The sequence below is a fragment of the Gouania willdenowi genome, chromosome 21 (assembly GCF_900634775.1).
Source record: "Gouania willdenowi chromosome 21, fGouWil2.1, whole genome shotgun sequence".
Lineage (NCBI taxonomy): Eukaryota > Metazoa > Chordata > Actinopteri > Blenniiformes > Gobiesocidae > Gouania > Gouania willdenowi.
In genome coordinates this window covers 18,994,875-19,012,080 of record NC_041064.1, presented here as the reverse complement: position 1 = coordinate 19,012,080, position 17,206 = coordinate 18,994,875, and the positions used below count along the sequence as shown (strand labels likewise).

The following is a 17,206-nucleotide window of genomic DNA, read 5'->3' as shown; positions in this document are numbered from 1 at the left end:
TTATACTTGTTATTTTCCAACCTGGTGATTATGGGGGATTTTCTCTCTGTTTGCTTGTTTGAATGCTTAATTATCAATATGTAATTGGCATGTGTATTGTGATTTTGGGTGCATATGTGGTGGCATATTTTCCTTGAACGCCCAATGCTATCGGATGCAAACAGGACTCCTCTCCCTGTTGAAGTTAAGCTGGATGAGAAGTTGGTCTAATGAATTAATAAATGTTAAACAAAGAGGGACTAAACAAAGACTGCAAAATAAATGCCTTGATGATTACTTGGTCAGACAGATTAGCGGAGTATACAGTACAAATGATCCCCTCGGATATGGGAATGATTCAAGCAAAATACCCAATCAATATTTGAGGCCAATTTAATCTCTGGGATTCTTCTGTCAATAAGTGGCCCTGGACAACGGAGGTCAATATGCAAAGACAACCTAAACGCCTTCAAAGAGCTGCACATTTAATGTCCTTCTGCCTGAGCTTTCAGTCAATAGGTGAATTACAAAATCTATTCATAGTCATTTCTTTGGGTATTTCTTATTCTTCCACACTACACCCCGGTGCAACTTTAAGCTAAGATTTAAGAACTGTGATCCCATAACCTTTTCCGGCTTGCTCCTATTGGCTCCTCCCATTCCAATTGTTTTACAAAATGCCGTTTTGTCTGCACTACTGTTCTCTTTAAGAGCTCATTTGAAGGTGTACGCTGGCAGAAACAAAAGTCCTGTATGCTTTTATGCAGTCATCACAGTCAGCCAAGCCTGTAATCCTCAGAGGTCCGATAATGACATAGCCCCTGCATTTATTACATGGAGGAGAGGAGAGAGGGAAAACGCTGACTTTGAACAAATGAACATTCTGACCTTTATGCAATAAATATGACATGGGCCGCATAAAGAGACAAGATATCTTCCTCTTGAATGGAAGTCAACACGCATTCTGCTCCCTTGCCTATTGCTTGCTCCATTTCTTCATTCTTTCTCTCTCTCTTTCTCTCTCTCTCATGATGTTTTACCTCTTTTCTGTTTTGTTTTTTTCATGCTGGTTGTTATACAAACGTGTAAATTCGCCATTAAGCATTTCATGGCACCAAGTAGGTGTTATATATTCCTTTATTTCATCCTTTATTATGAGGCATGCTACACTACCTGACAGACATCTTCCATAGCCTGATTCCCAAGTACGTCTTGAGCAGCTTGCAGCGATGTAAGCAATATTTCAAGTGTTCTATCCATGTTAGAAGTGACTGTTTCAAAAGAACAAATCTTTTTTTGTGCCTATTGTGATCTTCCGTGTGATCCCATTTGAAGTTTGTGATTGTCTTCTTTTGTCACTTCACGCCGCCTCCCTGACAGTAAAGGATTTATGGTTATTTCCTCCGTGCAGCCTGTCCATCTGTGGCTCTATCTTCATATGGCCTTGAGAATACGATTCAATTTATTAAGGCAAAGCAATGGACTCATTACTTTAAAAAGGTGGCAGGAGAAGGAGTGTGTGAGAGAGGGAGAAGTGACACACTGAATTGGTTATTAATGGAAAGGCACAGCCATCGGGCAGTCGGAATTTAATGATATCCTACAAGAAAATATGAGGGTGTCACTTTCCAAAAAGTCATGCTAAATGTCAACATTTTAAGGTCCCGGTGCTAATTTTATGCCTGTGCACAGTAATGTTTTGGAGAGCATTTAGGAAACACGGCCCAGTGGCCAGCCTGATTATCCCACTCACCTTCTCTCCTCTTTCCAAATGGGTTTGTGCAGCAAGCGATTTCATCTCTAAGTGAAGGGAACATTAGGGAGGGGAGAAAGAGAGAGCGATAGAGGAAAACACGCGGTTTGATTTTCATGCTGTGATAAGAGAGTGGGAGCCAAATGTTACCTGTTAATCTCGCCCAAACCGACCGGGGCTTTTGACTTTGTCCCCCAGCAGGGATGGGGCAAACACTCATTTTCCTCTCTCCATGATGAAAAGGAAATTAGCTTAAATGTGATGAGGGCGCATTAGTGTGCATAATAAGTGTGTTTGTGTGTGTGTGCGTGCGTGTGTGTCTAGCTTTTTTTGTTTGCATACATCTGAGTGCTTGATTTGTTTTCCTTTTCTATGCTGTGTATACAGTACATCATGGACACATATGCACAGCACATGCAGGAGTCGTCAGCCAAAAGGAATTTGTCTTGTGTGGTTCATCATACTCATGCAGGTTCAGTTACTTTAGGGAAAAAGTGGCTAAATGCCAAACCAAGGGTGTCAATTAGGTTATAAACTTGACTGAACGAACTACATTCTATGAAATAAAAATTTAACAGTAACGTCACCAAAAATGTAAATTCCACAACTCATTGATCTTGTCTTTTTCTTACCCTCTAAAATTGCTGTCCCTGATCAACAAATAAAACATTTGAAACGTGTTGACTTTTCTTCACTAGCTTTGTTAATTAAGTGGTATGATTAATAATGACATTTTTTGCGGTAAAATCACAACCAGGGTCTTGCGAATGGCAAATTTTGATAGCTGATTTTGTTTGCTAGCAATGCTCAAGGGTTATTTCTTCAGTTCCATGAAGAGGATAAAAGGAAAACAAGAGGCTAATCAGAATGTAACACACAATAATATAATCTGAGGTTTTGGTTCAGGATTGAGTGTGTCTACGCTGGAAATTGAAGAAATGCCTTGATTATGGGCGGGGCTCATGCTATAAACTTTCCAAAGAGCAATCTTTGGTTTGCTAACTAGCTACTCCATACTCACTATACCTGTCTATTCACTCTTCTCTCAATCCAACCTACTCGCTACAGATTACAGAGTTGACAGGTGCTAGTTTTTATAAAAGGGGCGGTGCACACAAACTGGTTTGTAACATAAGAAGCCACTAAAACTTTACAAGCCACCATTCTCAGCCAATAGCAAAATTCCATTTAATAGCCGTGTTTAAATTTAATTCAACTTCATATATGTAACGCAAATTACAGCAAAGTCATCTCAAAGCGCCATCAAAATATAAATTTCATAATAAGACAGAAAAACCCAACAAGATCCACATGAACAAGCTTTTAGCAACAGTGGGAAGAAACAACTCCCTTTTAACAGGAAGAAATCTCCAACAGAACCAGGTTCAGAGGTGGCAGCCATCTGCTTCGACTGGTTGGGGTCCTCAGAAGGACCAACAGAACAGGATAGAGAGATAGAACATCTGAGTGTCCGAGACTAGTTGAGCTGTGAACCATTGATCAAGAACGGTCAACTCCGTCTTCAAGACACCTGAAACAGAAAAGAATGAGGAGAAGGAAAAGACTGCAGAAAAACATGATACGGGAATACAGTGGATTGAGAATGAATATGAGGTGGACATCAGTATAAGTGTGTGAGCAGTGTGATGGGTATACAATGAGGTTCAGAAATGGGGGGTTGTCTGCAACCCATTAGAGCAATGTCTAGATGGTGGATTGTGTTTAACTATAGTGTTGGTGTTCTACTATATAATCTTAGTTTTTAATTCCGAATTTTTAGGTTTAGTGCTTTGTTCCTAGTGGTTAAGTAACACTATTATACGGTAAACGCTTTAGCAAATAAGTAGGAGTTTAGCCTTAAAGGTGGAGAGAGTAACAGCCTGCCGTACTTATGCTGCGTTCACACCGGATGCGTCACGAAATGTTCGTGCATCCAGATTACATACAAAGTCAATGGATAGACGTGGCCCAGAGGTGAAATCTTTCCTGTGATCCGCGCATCAAGAGCATTGGCCGTGTGAGCGCGCTCCTGATTTTTTGTCATATTCGCACATTCCCAAGAGTTGAAAATATTGAACTCCTGCCACTGTTTCGCATGACAAAAGCCAATCAGAGTCTGTTGGCGATGATGTCAGGCTGTCGACACGGACACCGGTCTGTTCACCCATTCAACCATGGCGTAGAAGCTGTGTGTGACCACCTGGAGTTGTATGACATGTATGACATGGCCTTTATAATCGGGACCGGACTAGGAAGGATTTGGCATGGAGGAGAATCAGCGAGGAGGTGGTAGTCGCAGGTAAAAGTTTTTTCTGTAGTTTTCATCTTTGAAAGTCGGCACTGAGCTAGGATAGCACTAGCCTCTAATCACACCGGCTTTTTTCACTGGTGGTTTATGTTTATGAGAGGAGAAAAAGGAGCGCAGCTCCTCGCTTCAGCAGGCAGTGAAACTCACCGAGTTGGATGTGTCGCTGGTGGGCGGTGCTTCGCTTCAAACGCACATATGAAGCGAATGGGGATATTTTTTGATCCTGCGGAATGTTTTGTGCGGCAGACATGTCCGGTGTCGCAGAAGACGCATTCATTGTGAACACAGCATAAGACTGGGAGCTGGTTCCAAAAGCAAGGAGCCTGGTAGCTGAATGCTCTGCCTCTTGTTCTACTTCTAGACACTTTAGGAACTTCAAGGAGACCAGCAAACTGAGAACGGAGTGTTCTTCCTGGAGGATAGGGCATTAACAGGTCTTTAAGATAGACTGGAGCTTGATCATGTAGAGCTTTGTAGGCTAACAGGAGGGTTTTAAACTCTATTCTAGGTTTTAAAGGAAGCCAATGAAGGTAAGCCAATACTGGAGAAATATGCTCTCTCATGTTAGTACCTGTTAGTATTCTGGCTGCAGCATTCTGAATTAACTGAAGACTTTTTAGTGAGTTACTGGGACATCCTGACACTAAAGAGTTACAATAAGCTAGTCTAGATGTAACAAATGCATGGATTAGTTTTTCAGCATCACTCTGGGCCAAGATATTCCTGATTTTAGAGATATTACGGAAGTGGAAGAATGCTGTCCTTGAGATTTGCCTAATATGAGAGTTAAAGGATAAGTCAGTATCAAAGATAACGCCTAATTTTTTTTACTGTGGTGCTGAGTGACAGAGTAATACCATCCAGAGACACTATTTGCTCTGATAATTTCTCTCTGAGGTGTTTTGGACCAAATAAAATCACTTTGGTTTTATCCTGGTTAAGAAGGAGAAAGTTGCAGCTCATCCAGGATGTGATGTCTTTAAGACAAGCCTGGAGTTTTAAAAACTGCTAAGTTTCATCTGATTTTATTGACAAATAGAGCTGTTTGTCTTCCGCATAGCAATGGAAATGTAAATTGTTGTCTGATATTGTTACCTAGTGGAAGCATATATAATGTAAAGAGTATTGGTCCTAAAACTGAACCTTGTGGAACTCCATGATTAACACTGACGTGCACTGAGGAGAGATTATTAACATAAACAAAGTGGGTTCTGTCTGATAAGTAAGATTTAAACCAACCTAGCGCTGTTTCTTTAATCCCAAAAAACATTTCCCAGGCTCTGCAGCAGTATGTGATGATCCACTGTATCAAAGGCTGCACTGAGATCTAAGAGCACCAGAACTGAGATCAACCCTCTGTCTGAGGCTAAGAGAAGATCATAGGTTACTTTTACTAAGGCAGTTTCTGTGGTGTGACTGAAAGCTCTCGTATAAATTGTTTTGAAAACGAAAAGGGAGATTGGATATTGGCTTATAATTGGACAAGTCACTTAGAACAAGGGTAGGTTTTTTTTTTAGGAGAGGTTTGATTACAGTGGTTTTAAAGGCCTGTGGCACATAACCTGTTACTAGATATGTGTTCATCTAGTCCACCATATTAGTGCTAATTAGTGGAAGAACATTCAACCCATAAAGGGCAGTCACTCTTACATTTTTACAACTGAATACACCAAATTAAAATACTTTGACTAAAATGTCAAGCGTTGGACAAGAGTCAATCATCAACACTGCTTCATTCCCAAATACATTTGTTTTCAGCATAAAAAAGTTTTGGGCTTTAGTTACTCTTTAAAGTCATCATTGGCTATTTTTTTTTTTGCCTGATAGTCATTTAAGCATCAACGCATCATTTGCAAGTTCAGCTTGCCTCATGTTTTTTTTAAGTGCTTGAAATGCATGCAACTACTTTTTTGCCCAGCCTTGCATTTGTGCAGGAGACAGATATTTCCCTTGACAAGATTTTCCAAATCCAGAGCTTTAAGTGCAAGTGGAATAATGCTGTGTTGGCTGCTAATGGCCATTCGAGAGGTCATAACTACTCCATTTGAAGGAGGCTGGTTTTCTCTGCAAGCCCTGGCAGGTCAAATCAAATGTAATTGTGCAGTGAAAAGCAGCGGCTTGCTTTGAGTTGGCTGTTGCTGACAACCTCCAGGTTTAGCATTCAGTTCTCCTGCTGGGAGGAACACAGGCTTACAAGGACAAAGGCTTCACCTGTCAATATATTACACTGACTGGCCAGCCGAATGCAGCTCTGCACTCCCTCTCTCTTTCCGTCTCTCTCTCCTATCTCACTTCCTCGCTGTCACTCTTTCATTCTCTACACACCCCTTCCATTCCAGCCTCCTCTGCCCTCATACCATGCCTCACCTATCTGTCCGTCAGTCTTCTGTCTCTCACTATCTATTGCTCTCTTCCTTGGCATCCCTTTTCGTTCTTCTTCTTTTTTGTGTGTCTCTCTGAATCTTCCTCTCCTCTGCCTCTGTGTGAGCACTCAGCTGAAATGTCCTGAGGGACCCAGTTTCAAACACAGGAACCAGAAACATATGGCACATTTTCAACTCCCAAGGTCAATTACAGCTATTTATCCAGAGATTGCAGCTAAATTTCCCAAGGTTTCTTCTAGATTTACCACAGATTGCAATGTCTGTCTGTCACATTTTAAACCAGGCCAGTTTGTTCTTCTTCTTGCTCCTTCCGACTTTTTGCTCCATCAAATATTCCAAAGACTTTTAAGTAAGGTTTTTTTAGGCAAAGTTTTATCTCTTGTTATCATGCGCCCGATCTTTTTTTTTGCCTTGAATTTGATTCATCCAAGTGCCGCTTGCAACTCAAATCTAATAACATGTAAATTGGAGATAAGCCCAGATTCCTCCAAGTGATATTTTTTTACATTCATAGTTTGTCAAGTCAATTCCAGGGCCCCTGTTTTAGCAGCACAACACACGAGGAGTGAGAAAATTAACTGGATAGGTGATTCATCATTGCTAGCACACTGTCAAGGACTCCCTCTGCAGCTATTGAGAGCAGGGTGGAGGAGGAGAATGCAGGAGGGCTGGCGATGTTTTAAATTATGGCATTTCATTCAGAATGCATTGTATTTACAGCGTCCCATTTTTATTTGTGGCTCCTATTATCCACTGAAACAGTTGTGCATGAAATGTTATTTGTGACAAGGGTGACCTGCGAGTGTTTTTCCACACAGTATTTCATAGTCGGGGGCCTTAACTGCACCTTTACCGTACGGTAAGCACAAGAGGCTGTCACAGCTGCTGTTGGCAGCCTCGCTAGCGTAGAAATATCACCTGGAAACAGAGCACTCCATTTCGCCGGCCCCCATCACTCCAACGCCTGTCGCTGTAATTAAGTTGAAGTCAATGATTCTGGAGCGATGGTGAGAAATAAACATGCAAACGCATGCCAGCATTTGCAGCCAGGCACAGAGCGTGTGGGGGGTGTAGTTTGGATGGTGGCGATAACATTAGAAGCACAGAAACCACAGATCTACATTGAGTCCCATTGAAATGTACATTTGAGTTTCATTAAGCAGCTTTGACTATATTGATTGAATTAACCACTTATTAACTCCACGTTGCTTCTTTTTGCAGGAAATGCCAGTTTTTTATGCACCACTCCTGGTGGAAATGTTATCTGACAAGAGGTGCTGTACGAGAATTTGAGTCTGTCGAGCAAAACATGCTGTTTGCTTTTCCCAGAGCATGACAGGTTGTTTCCCTCGCAACAAAGCCATCAAATATTCTCTGTGATCCAACATTGTGTTGGAGGGGAGACCTGCTGAGTGGGAAGCCGGAGTTTGTTAAAGCAATGATTTATGATTAATGCCAACACTAAATAAGGGACAAAGTGCCTACAGTACAAATCAATTACAAAGCTACAAGAACAGACCTTTCCCCGAGGTCTACTAACGTCTCTAGTTGTTACGGTGATTTTATTGGAGGTGGGTGATGCATGCATATAATGCATGCAATACATCTATATCAACCTGAGCTGGAGCCAACAGTAATGCTTTTGATCTTTGATTAGTTATTTTATTGAGATAAAATGGGACTTTCATGTTGTGCCACTGTTTAAAGAGAGTGCATTTTCCATCTCCACCCAGACGCCCACCTCCACACGTGGGCAGGACTGCAGCAAACAAAATAAATTACCACAGGAGTGGCTTCTTAAAAGAAGGCAATTCATTATTTCTATGAAGTCAAATTATAAACAAATTTTAATCCATTAGGCAACCATCCATTCTAATTAATCAACAGGAGTCAACTCCATCTGAAAAAGGAGAAAGGTTGTTTACTCTCTCCATGGACCAGCGGTGCATATTTCACCATCTTCCCCACTCAAAGAGAGAGAAGTGTGTGTGTGCGTGAAGGGTTTTGGGGGGGGGGCTCTCCAAATTACAAACCTAAACTGTGAATCCTAACACTCGACTTTTGGCGCCGGGATGTTTCCAGGGCATTTGCAGATGCTCGAAATAATCTCCAATGTTTTTGCTCAATCTGCTCTGAGGATGGGTGAAATAAATACTTTAAACTAATTAATGTAAGACCAGCTGTTCCCAGCACTTGGCTGGCATTGGTGAATATTGATGGGAGGGAGAGGTAGGGCTGTTCAGCTTCACTCGCTGTTTGTACAACATTCAGCCTGCCACATAAACAGATATGAATACTGGATGAGAGTGAAGAGGTGCACAACCAAGGCTCCACAATGGCAATAAAAGCTCCTGTCTTTGCTATAAATGTAAAATGAACCAGACTTTTTGTATGATTGTGTTTGATGGATGGGTTGTTAGTGAAATGGTAGCAGTTAGAAAGCCTTGGCTCATCAGACAAAAACATGTGTCAGATCTGATTGGACAACAAACAGCAGTCTGCGACATATTGTTTTAGTTTAAGCAGGTTTTGTTGGGTGTGTTTGTGCGTTTCCTCCTCCCTCCTTCTCTCTCTCTCTCTCTGCTCCTCACCTCCTCCTCTGGGGCCTGGTGGAGAGGCTGGACAGCAGATGGCAGGTCTCTGCTCCTCTGCCCATGATAAATGAAGGATGATGTCACCTCAGGTTTTGACAGACACCCGTGCGTGCGTGCGTACACAAAGGAAGGCCGAACCTCTGGGGTCAAACCTGCGGCCTGCTTCTGATTTTGGAGACTACATGGCATCCCTTAAATGGGGGGAAGTTGGATTTACGTCCTGGTTGATATTGTTTAACCCCCCGTTCTCAGTCCTTGAGAAGAAGCAATACCAAGAAATGTCCAAGGGACCTGTCAGAGTGCTATATTTCTGAGAGGATGGGAGTGCTGGGATTGCATGCTGGGGATCAATACACATCTAGCCACTGCTACTGGTCATCTTAAGGCCTCTGGGTCAATAAGTGTCAGCTATGTCAAGAAGCACTTTAAATGCTCTACCACAGAAGAGAGTTCAGCTTTTTTTTATTATCTAATCTTTAGTTTTTGATGTAGGTCTTTTCATCTTTTTCAGAAGACAACACAATGTGCACCCCAACAGCACGAGACAGCTATGAGCGGTTGTCATTGGCCGGACAGGGTCTGCCCCCTGGTTTCCCTTCACCATTTCTCTTCCCAGACGGCTTGTCATCGATAGAGACTCTGCTCACTAACATACAGGTACAACATATGTTTTTTTAAATATATATACTGTATATATATATATATATTGTACTGATTCAGGAAGCTTGTGAAGACGCTCGAGGTCCGGTTGGATGTACAATAACCAAGCAACAATTTTGAAATTTTAAGGAGAAATTTTGTTGCTAATGATTTCAAATTGTATTGTGCAAAAAAACTGGGGGAAAATAACACACTGAGCCTTTAATCACAATCAAAATAGTGTGTTTGCTTCACAGCTTGATAAAGAAGTCAAAATGTGTTCACAATTAAATTCATTGATCTGGATAAGTCTAGATCAGACATGGGTGGCCCAGGGGCCACATGCAGTGTGGCCCTTACACAAGATGATAAAAATTAATTAATTAATTGAATTAATAATACTCCAAAAAAAACACAAACATACAAACACACACAACAAATTTAAATCACAAAAATAAAATATACAAATATAAAAGAAAAATATACAAAACGACAACAAAAATGACTCCAAAAACCAAAATCAACAACAAATAACAACAAAATCATGGAAATAGAGAAAAAAATACTAGATTAAGAATTACGGGAATACTAAAAAACAACAAAAACACACAAGTAAGTAAGTAAGTAAGTAAGTAGTTTTTTTTTAAAGCGCTTTTTGCAGATAAAATCACAAAGTGCTGTACAGAGTTGTGGTAAAAGTACAAGTGCAACACAATAGAATAATAAAACAAGAGTGCATAAATATCATAAGAACTGCAACATTAAAGGATAAATAAAAATTAAAATCTAGTTAACTAAAAGCTTGAAAAGTGTAGTCTTCAGCAGTTGAGTGTCCCTGAGAGACTGGTGCAGGTTATTCTAGAGTCTGGGAGCTACAGCCTGGAACGCCAGGTCTCCTCTGCTTTTAAATTTTGTTTATGGGATCTTTAGGAGACCCTGACCTGAAGATCGAAGGCATCGCCCTGATGAGTAGGGGCACAACAAGTCCGAGATATATTTAGGGGCCTGACCATGTAATGCTCGGAACGTGAGAACTAATATTTTATATTCTATGCGAAACTTAACTGGAAGCCAGTGCAGATGAGCAAGAATGGGGGTAATATGGGATGTTCTAGAAGCACCAGTTAAAAGTCTGGCAGCAGCGTTCTGAATGATCTGGAGTCTGTTTAGGGTCGACTTATTAAAACAAGTGAAAACAGAATTACAGTAGTCAATAGCCCTTTGTTCTCTCCTGTATGAATGCTCAGACCGGTCATTATTCTGAAGGCTGACGTGAATGTTGATAATATGACCCTCCAATCAGATACGGTCACATTATTGTGGCACCGCTGTGATAATAGTTGCCCATCTCTGTTCTAGATATTAGTCGGATTAGTCATTTGTTAAGCAGGTAACAGCTTTCTTGTTAGTATTAATACCAGTATTATTACCTTGAAGCAAACACAGTAAAGCAAACGTGAACAATTTTCTAAGTCATGCTTATCTGACCTGCCATCTGTTCTATTTGCATAATCATACTTTTACTTAAAAGACAAGATATTTGTAAACCGATGACTGTATAATGTGAAGTAATTTTTTGATATCCTCATTATCCAGCTTTGGCAAACAGAAATTATCTTTTTAGAATTGAATATTACAAATTTGTTATATCAGTAATCACTTGTATATCCCTTGAATTGCCATTTTTGTTGATTTTGTTAGCAGCTAGCTAACTGCTAGCTAACTGCTACTCCCACAATCAAACTGAAAGTGTTGCTAGCTTGGGCTACTTTCCAATAACTTTGTATTCTTATGCAAGTGAGACCTAGTAGTTATCTTTTTAAAATTAAATTTTAAAATTTTGTTATATCAGTAATCACTTGTATATCCCTTGAATTGCCATTTGGGTTGATTCTGTTAGCAGCTAGCTAACTGCTAGGTAGCTGCTACTCCCACAATCAAACTGAAAGTGTTGCTAGCGTAGGCTACTTTCCAATAACTTTTTATTCTTATTCTAATAAAAGGTCTGTGACCAGCTGCTATCTTCTTTCAGTTAAAATCCTAAACAAAAGGTAATCTTGTATATTTGGTGCTTCAACAGTTATGAAATAGGTGATATTTTAGCTTACTGTAGCTGCGTTCTCACACATTAGCTTCCCCAGGTACAACCTTTGTTTCCTTTTTTTGTCTATAATTTGATATGTTAAAACCTTCTTTGTTGAAGTTCCAACAGTATAAATTAGGAGTGTGACAATATCTTGATAAGGCGATATATCGCGATATTTTTTCGCACCATCGATTATTGATATGCTCGCGCTGACCAATACATCGATAATTGCAGTATTGTCATATCGTTAGATAATTGTTATCGTGCGCTTTGTATCGTGTATCGTTGAGGTCATGAGGTTCCCACCTCTGGTAGAAATGATTCATGAATCCTCTAAAAATGATGAAGATTAAAAGTTTTAACGTCCTCGTTTTTCCAGTATTGACATTAAAACTCATCCAGCAGGAAAACATTATCAACATCCTTTTTTGAATCTCTTTGTGTTTGAGTTTATTTTAAGTCAACAGTCAATCCAACAGAATCTGCAGCATTGAGGCCTCCACTCAGAGCTCAGGGTCATCAGCGAGTAGATAAGTGTATTTTCTGTCTGTCTGAGTGTATTGATGTGGTGTGTATATATATATATGTGTGTGTGTGTGTGTAGTGTGTACACAGCTCCAGAGTCCTGCTTATCCTTTGGCTCTGTACAGTAATTAGAAAGCCACAAAGTAAAACCCCATCACTCGCTCCCACCACTTCTCCAAGCCATCTTTAATAATGAATCTCACGTTGAAGATTTGTTCACAAATCAACAAAATGAAACCAAGCGGAAAATTAAGATAAAGCAACTTATATAAATTGGGGTTAGAAAAATCGACAATTAGCAAGCCATAGCCCAGTGCATTTGATATAATTGAACAAGGATGGGGAATAATTGCTTTGAAAATGGTCACACTGTGCTGTGCAGCTTTCATAACAGGACCATACGTCTTTTAATGCACGGCGTGCGACGATTGTGTTTGAAATAGCGGCGATGCCATTGATACATGATGAGATACTTGCCGTTTCTATTATTTATTCCTGTCCTGCACGAGTGTGACCGTGCGAGGCAAGAGCTTTGAATGTGTCACTGCAGATTTATTGGCATCTAAAACTGTCAAATAGTTTGAAAAAAGTTGGAATACGTAAACGTATCCCATTAGCCCTTTGACTGCCTCTACTTCATCTTAAGTTTTAACTTGGATGTGCTGATCAGTTTTTTCCCTCTCCTTTTTCCTCCTCTTGATCTTCAAATCAAGCCAACTTCTCTTTTCATTTTTGCCGTTTGATGCTGATCACTGCAGCTCGTCTCATCTCGTCCGCGCTTGTATTTCACAGCTTTGTCCAAAAGGGGTCAGACAGACGCAGCATCTCACCTCAGCCGCCGTAATTGAGGAAATTATGGTTTTAAAAAAAACATGGAATTTGGCCTCGCATCACACAATTTTTATTTTTCTGAGGCTGCAGAGCAATAGGTCGCAGCAAAAGATACAGCCGCCCTCGGGGATGAAACGGCTCGTACAGATGGCCGTGTCATGTAAGCGTTCCGCTCCACCAAAGTGGGCAATGCACAAAAGGGGGCTGTGACACACTTTCAGGTGGAGACGCTTTCAAACGGACCACATTCCTCCAGTATTTATGTCTGTGGTGGTGATCAGATACATGTGTCCGTGTGTGTGTGTAAGCAGGGTCTGCTCAAAGTGGCAATTGACAACGCTCGGGCCCAGGAGAAGCAGGTGCAGCTGGAGAAGACGGAGCTAAAGATGGAGTTGTTCAGAGAGAGGGAGCTGAGGGAGACCATGGAGAAGCAGCTCGCCATGGAGCAGAAGAACAGAGGTACACATTGTGTGTGTGCATGTGTGTGTCAGAGGTGTTAAGAGTACTGACATGTCCTACTCAAGTAGAAGTACTGTTACTTGAAGTACAAGTATAGGAAAGCAGAGGTGGCAAAAGCACTATTCTTCAGTAAAAGTATAGATACTTGAATAAAAACTGACTCTAGTAAAAGTAAAAGTGTGGAAGTTGCTCCCTTACTTCAGTAAAAGTTTAAAAAAAAGTACGTTTTACTAAATGTGCTTTAGTAAAAAAGTAAAACAAGTGTCCCTTCAATAATAAGACAAGGTTTTCAAACCAGCAAGGTTCATATCTTTTTTTTTTTTTTTTCAAGGACTTATAGAATACTGGTACATGGACATGAATTAAATGTGTTACCCTTTATGAACGCCTGGAGCATTTAGCACACATTATAAATAAAATTTGTAAATGAAATTTTTCCAGAAAAAACAAATGCAAATGCTCAATAAAATCCAGAGCAGCTTTGAGTTACACATTTTTGAAAATCTATAAATGTTAACCATCAAAACTATAAAACTAGGGGACCTGCCTAACAGAAAAAAGCTCAAGCTACCAATCTTTTTGCTCTGAAAATGAATTCTGCTGTGCTGAAAATCTTTACACAAGCAGTGTCGCGGTTGTTGGTTTGTGTCTTTTTACGTCGTGACGTCATCGAAGGCCTTAAAAGTAACAAACATGTTTTTAAAATGTAAGGTATAGAAAGTAATGACATTTGTTTCAAAAAGTAAGGACTATTAAAGTAAAAAGTCGTCAAAAAAATAAATACTCAAGGAAAGTGCAGATACCAGAAAAAAAACAACTGAAGTACAGTAACAAAGTATTTGTACTTTGTGACTATTTTTGGTCATAAATCTTGCCACAGTTCCCTTGCATACAGTGAACATTTCATGTATAAACTTTAAAAGGAAAAGACTTATTTTATTTTCCACAAAGGCATCTGTATAAAATTATAGGTTTGTAAAAATATACATTTATTTTTCAAATAAAATAAAACAAATACATTTAATTCAAAATAAAAATGATCACGCTCTAAGTATAGATACATTTATGAACTCTAATACAGTGCCATATCAAATGTGCCATGTGGGTAACAACATAATAAGTAGACACCTCAACCTGATCATTACATTTAATCTGATTGGTCGGCTATGATGTGATGCATTTGATTGTTGTCTGGTCATGACATTTTTTGTAGTTTCACAATGTCCGTTGATCATTTTCAAACCAAAAAATAATGATTTACTCAGTCACGGTTGGGTGTAGAAATGTAACAAATTACTTTCAAATATTTCTTTTAAAACGTACTTAAGTACGAGTAAAATTACTGATTTAGAAAAATACACTCAAGTACAATTCAGTTCAATTGATTCATTTATATTGTGCAAATTACATCAACACTCATCTCGAAGCGCTATCAAAATATAAGATCCTTAAGAAAAAAGTACAAGTACCCATAAAAACAACTCAATGACAGTAGCGTGAGTACTTGTAATCTGTTACTTTGTGTGTGTGCGTGTGCACGAGAGTCCAAGTCACATGTTAATATTTGCCATTAAGGCAGACATGAAGTCGTCTCCTCCTTTGGTTCTGTGCACTACTAATGATAGAGTCGCTGTGGTTCATCTGTTCTTAGTCACTTAACATAATTGGAAATCCACATTTGATAGAAATCCATCCAGAGTCTCATGTAAAATGCATCAGTCTGCGTTTACGTTTAATGAGAGAAATTCATAAAAAAATATACCAATAAATTTTTCAGTTTGCTTTAATTCCCTCCAGTGGTTTGCAAAGTGTCTGTATTTGCTCAGATTGTAGTTTAAAAGAAGATCTTTATGCACGATCAAATATTTATCTCAATTGATTTCTTTCTGCTTCTCTTGGATATGTAATAATATTATCTTTCCTTCTTCTCTCATTTTCAAGCACTGCTGTGTTTGAGTGGTTCTCATGGTGTCCCTTTGGTTTTCAGCCATCGTTCAGAAGCGTCTGAAGAAGGAGAAGAAGGCCAAGAGGAAACTCCAAGAAGCTCTGGAGTACGAGTCCAAGAGGCGGGAGCAGGTGGAGCAAAGTCTGAAGCAGCCCTCTCCCTCCGACAGCATGCGTTCACTCAACGGTCAGAGAAGTCCCCAGTGACGCACACTCACCGTGCACCGCAGCATTTAGTCACAAACAGGACAGCAACCATACACAACGTCTGGGGTTAACGCTTCCCCAGGGAAATAATGTCACAGATTACATCATGACATGAACAGCAAATGTCAAAGAAAAATATATGTATACTACCACAGTGGTTCTCAACCTTTTCAGCCTGGTGGTGAAATGGGATTTTAAAAACCACCGAAATTGGTTAAAAGTTGCAAGTTAGAGTGGGCAAAAAACGGACAGATAAAGTGGTAAAAAGGGTTCAGTAATGTGTCAATAGTGGCTTAAAATTAGTATAAAAAAGTTGGAACACTTAGTTTAAACTGGTAAATAATGGGCTCGACAAATCCTGAATGTGGTAAAAATGGCAAAAAATAATGGTGAAATATGGGTCAACATATGCAACATTAGGTGAAAAAGTGATAGAAAGGGTTTATAAGTGTCGAAAATGTTTTGAAAGTGGAAAAAATGTGCAGAAAAGATGGAGAAGTGTCAGAAAAGTGGAGTAATGCAGCAAAAATGCATTAAAAGGAGCAAAATTATGGCAAGAAAAAGAAAAAATTTTTTTTGAAGGCATCTTGTGTGTCTTGCAACACAGTGATTTATTTATTTTTAAATTTGTAGATTAATTAAGAAAGAAAATCAGCCTTTCATCATCTTGGCCCAACAAAAACCTCCTGTGGGTACACTTTGGCCTCTGGACCACATGTTTTTTCACACATTAGCTTTTGCTAACTGACTGCTGACATGCTAACTCTAGCTGGTACCCAGAATAAAAACATCTACTGTGTTCTTTACCTTGTGTGTGGTAATAAAAAGCCTTTTGAGGAGCTTTTTAATCAGTGAGGAGGAGAATCTTTAGGATCCTCGCGATTCTTTATGACTACGATTTATATAATATGATTTTTCTGCAGCATTTCTTTGTTTCTCACAGTGACCACTGATGACTTGCTGTTTTGAAAAACAGAGCATTTGTATTCAGACACAGGAGACACATTAACCTCTTTTACCCTTTATCAAACCAGCAGAGGACGTCTGTAAAGTGTTCCGTTAGCACTGCATGGTAAAGTGCCAACGTAGCAGCATCCATATACACTAAACAAAAAGGTGGTTTTAGATCATATATTATATGCAGATTATTATACATAATCAACTAAATCAGCAGCTCAATCATAGGGCTTTGAAAATATCTGTTAACATTTTCTTTTTACAGAATTTCATAAAATTCACCATTTAAATGAACACGTTTTAAAAAGATATTCATTGATTTTCAATTATTTTGTGTAAATGATGATACGTTGATAAATTCTTCAGCCCCGACTGTACACAGTGTCGCACACATTTGCAACACTTTTTCTAATTGAACACTGAAATGTTTTCATACCAATGACTGATTTTCGCTGGTCATTTTCCAACACTTTCTCCTTTAATGTGTTGTGTTTTTTATCTATTGTGCCAGAATTTACTTTTAAGCACTGAAACTTTAAA

The 17,206-nt window shown here is 39.5% G+C and overlaps 1 protein-coding gene across 6 annotated transcripts in view; it reads left to right on the top strand.

Annotated features, from left to right (window-relative positions):
- The window catches only part of dachd (dachshund d), a 130,202-nt gene that overhangs the window by 102,536 nt on the left and 10,460 nt on the right, over nucleotides 1-17,206 (top strand). For all 6 annotated transcript variants that reach the window (XM_028435411.1, XM_028435410.1, XM_028435408.1 and 3 more), the window contains 3 exons: nucleotides 9,530-9,675; nucleotides 13,411-13,558; nucleotides 15,546-15,689. In XM_028435411.1, the coding sequence (XP_028291212.1) occupies nucleotides 9,530-9,675; nucleotides 13,411-13,558; nucleotides 15,546-15,689 (438 nt within the window). The remainder of the gene's footprint in view (nucleotides 1-9,529; nucleotides 9,676-13,410; nucleotides 13,559-15,545; nucleotides 15,690-17,206) is intronic.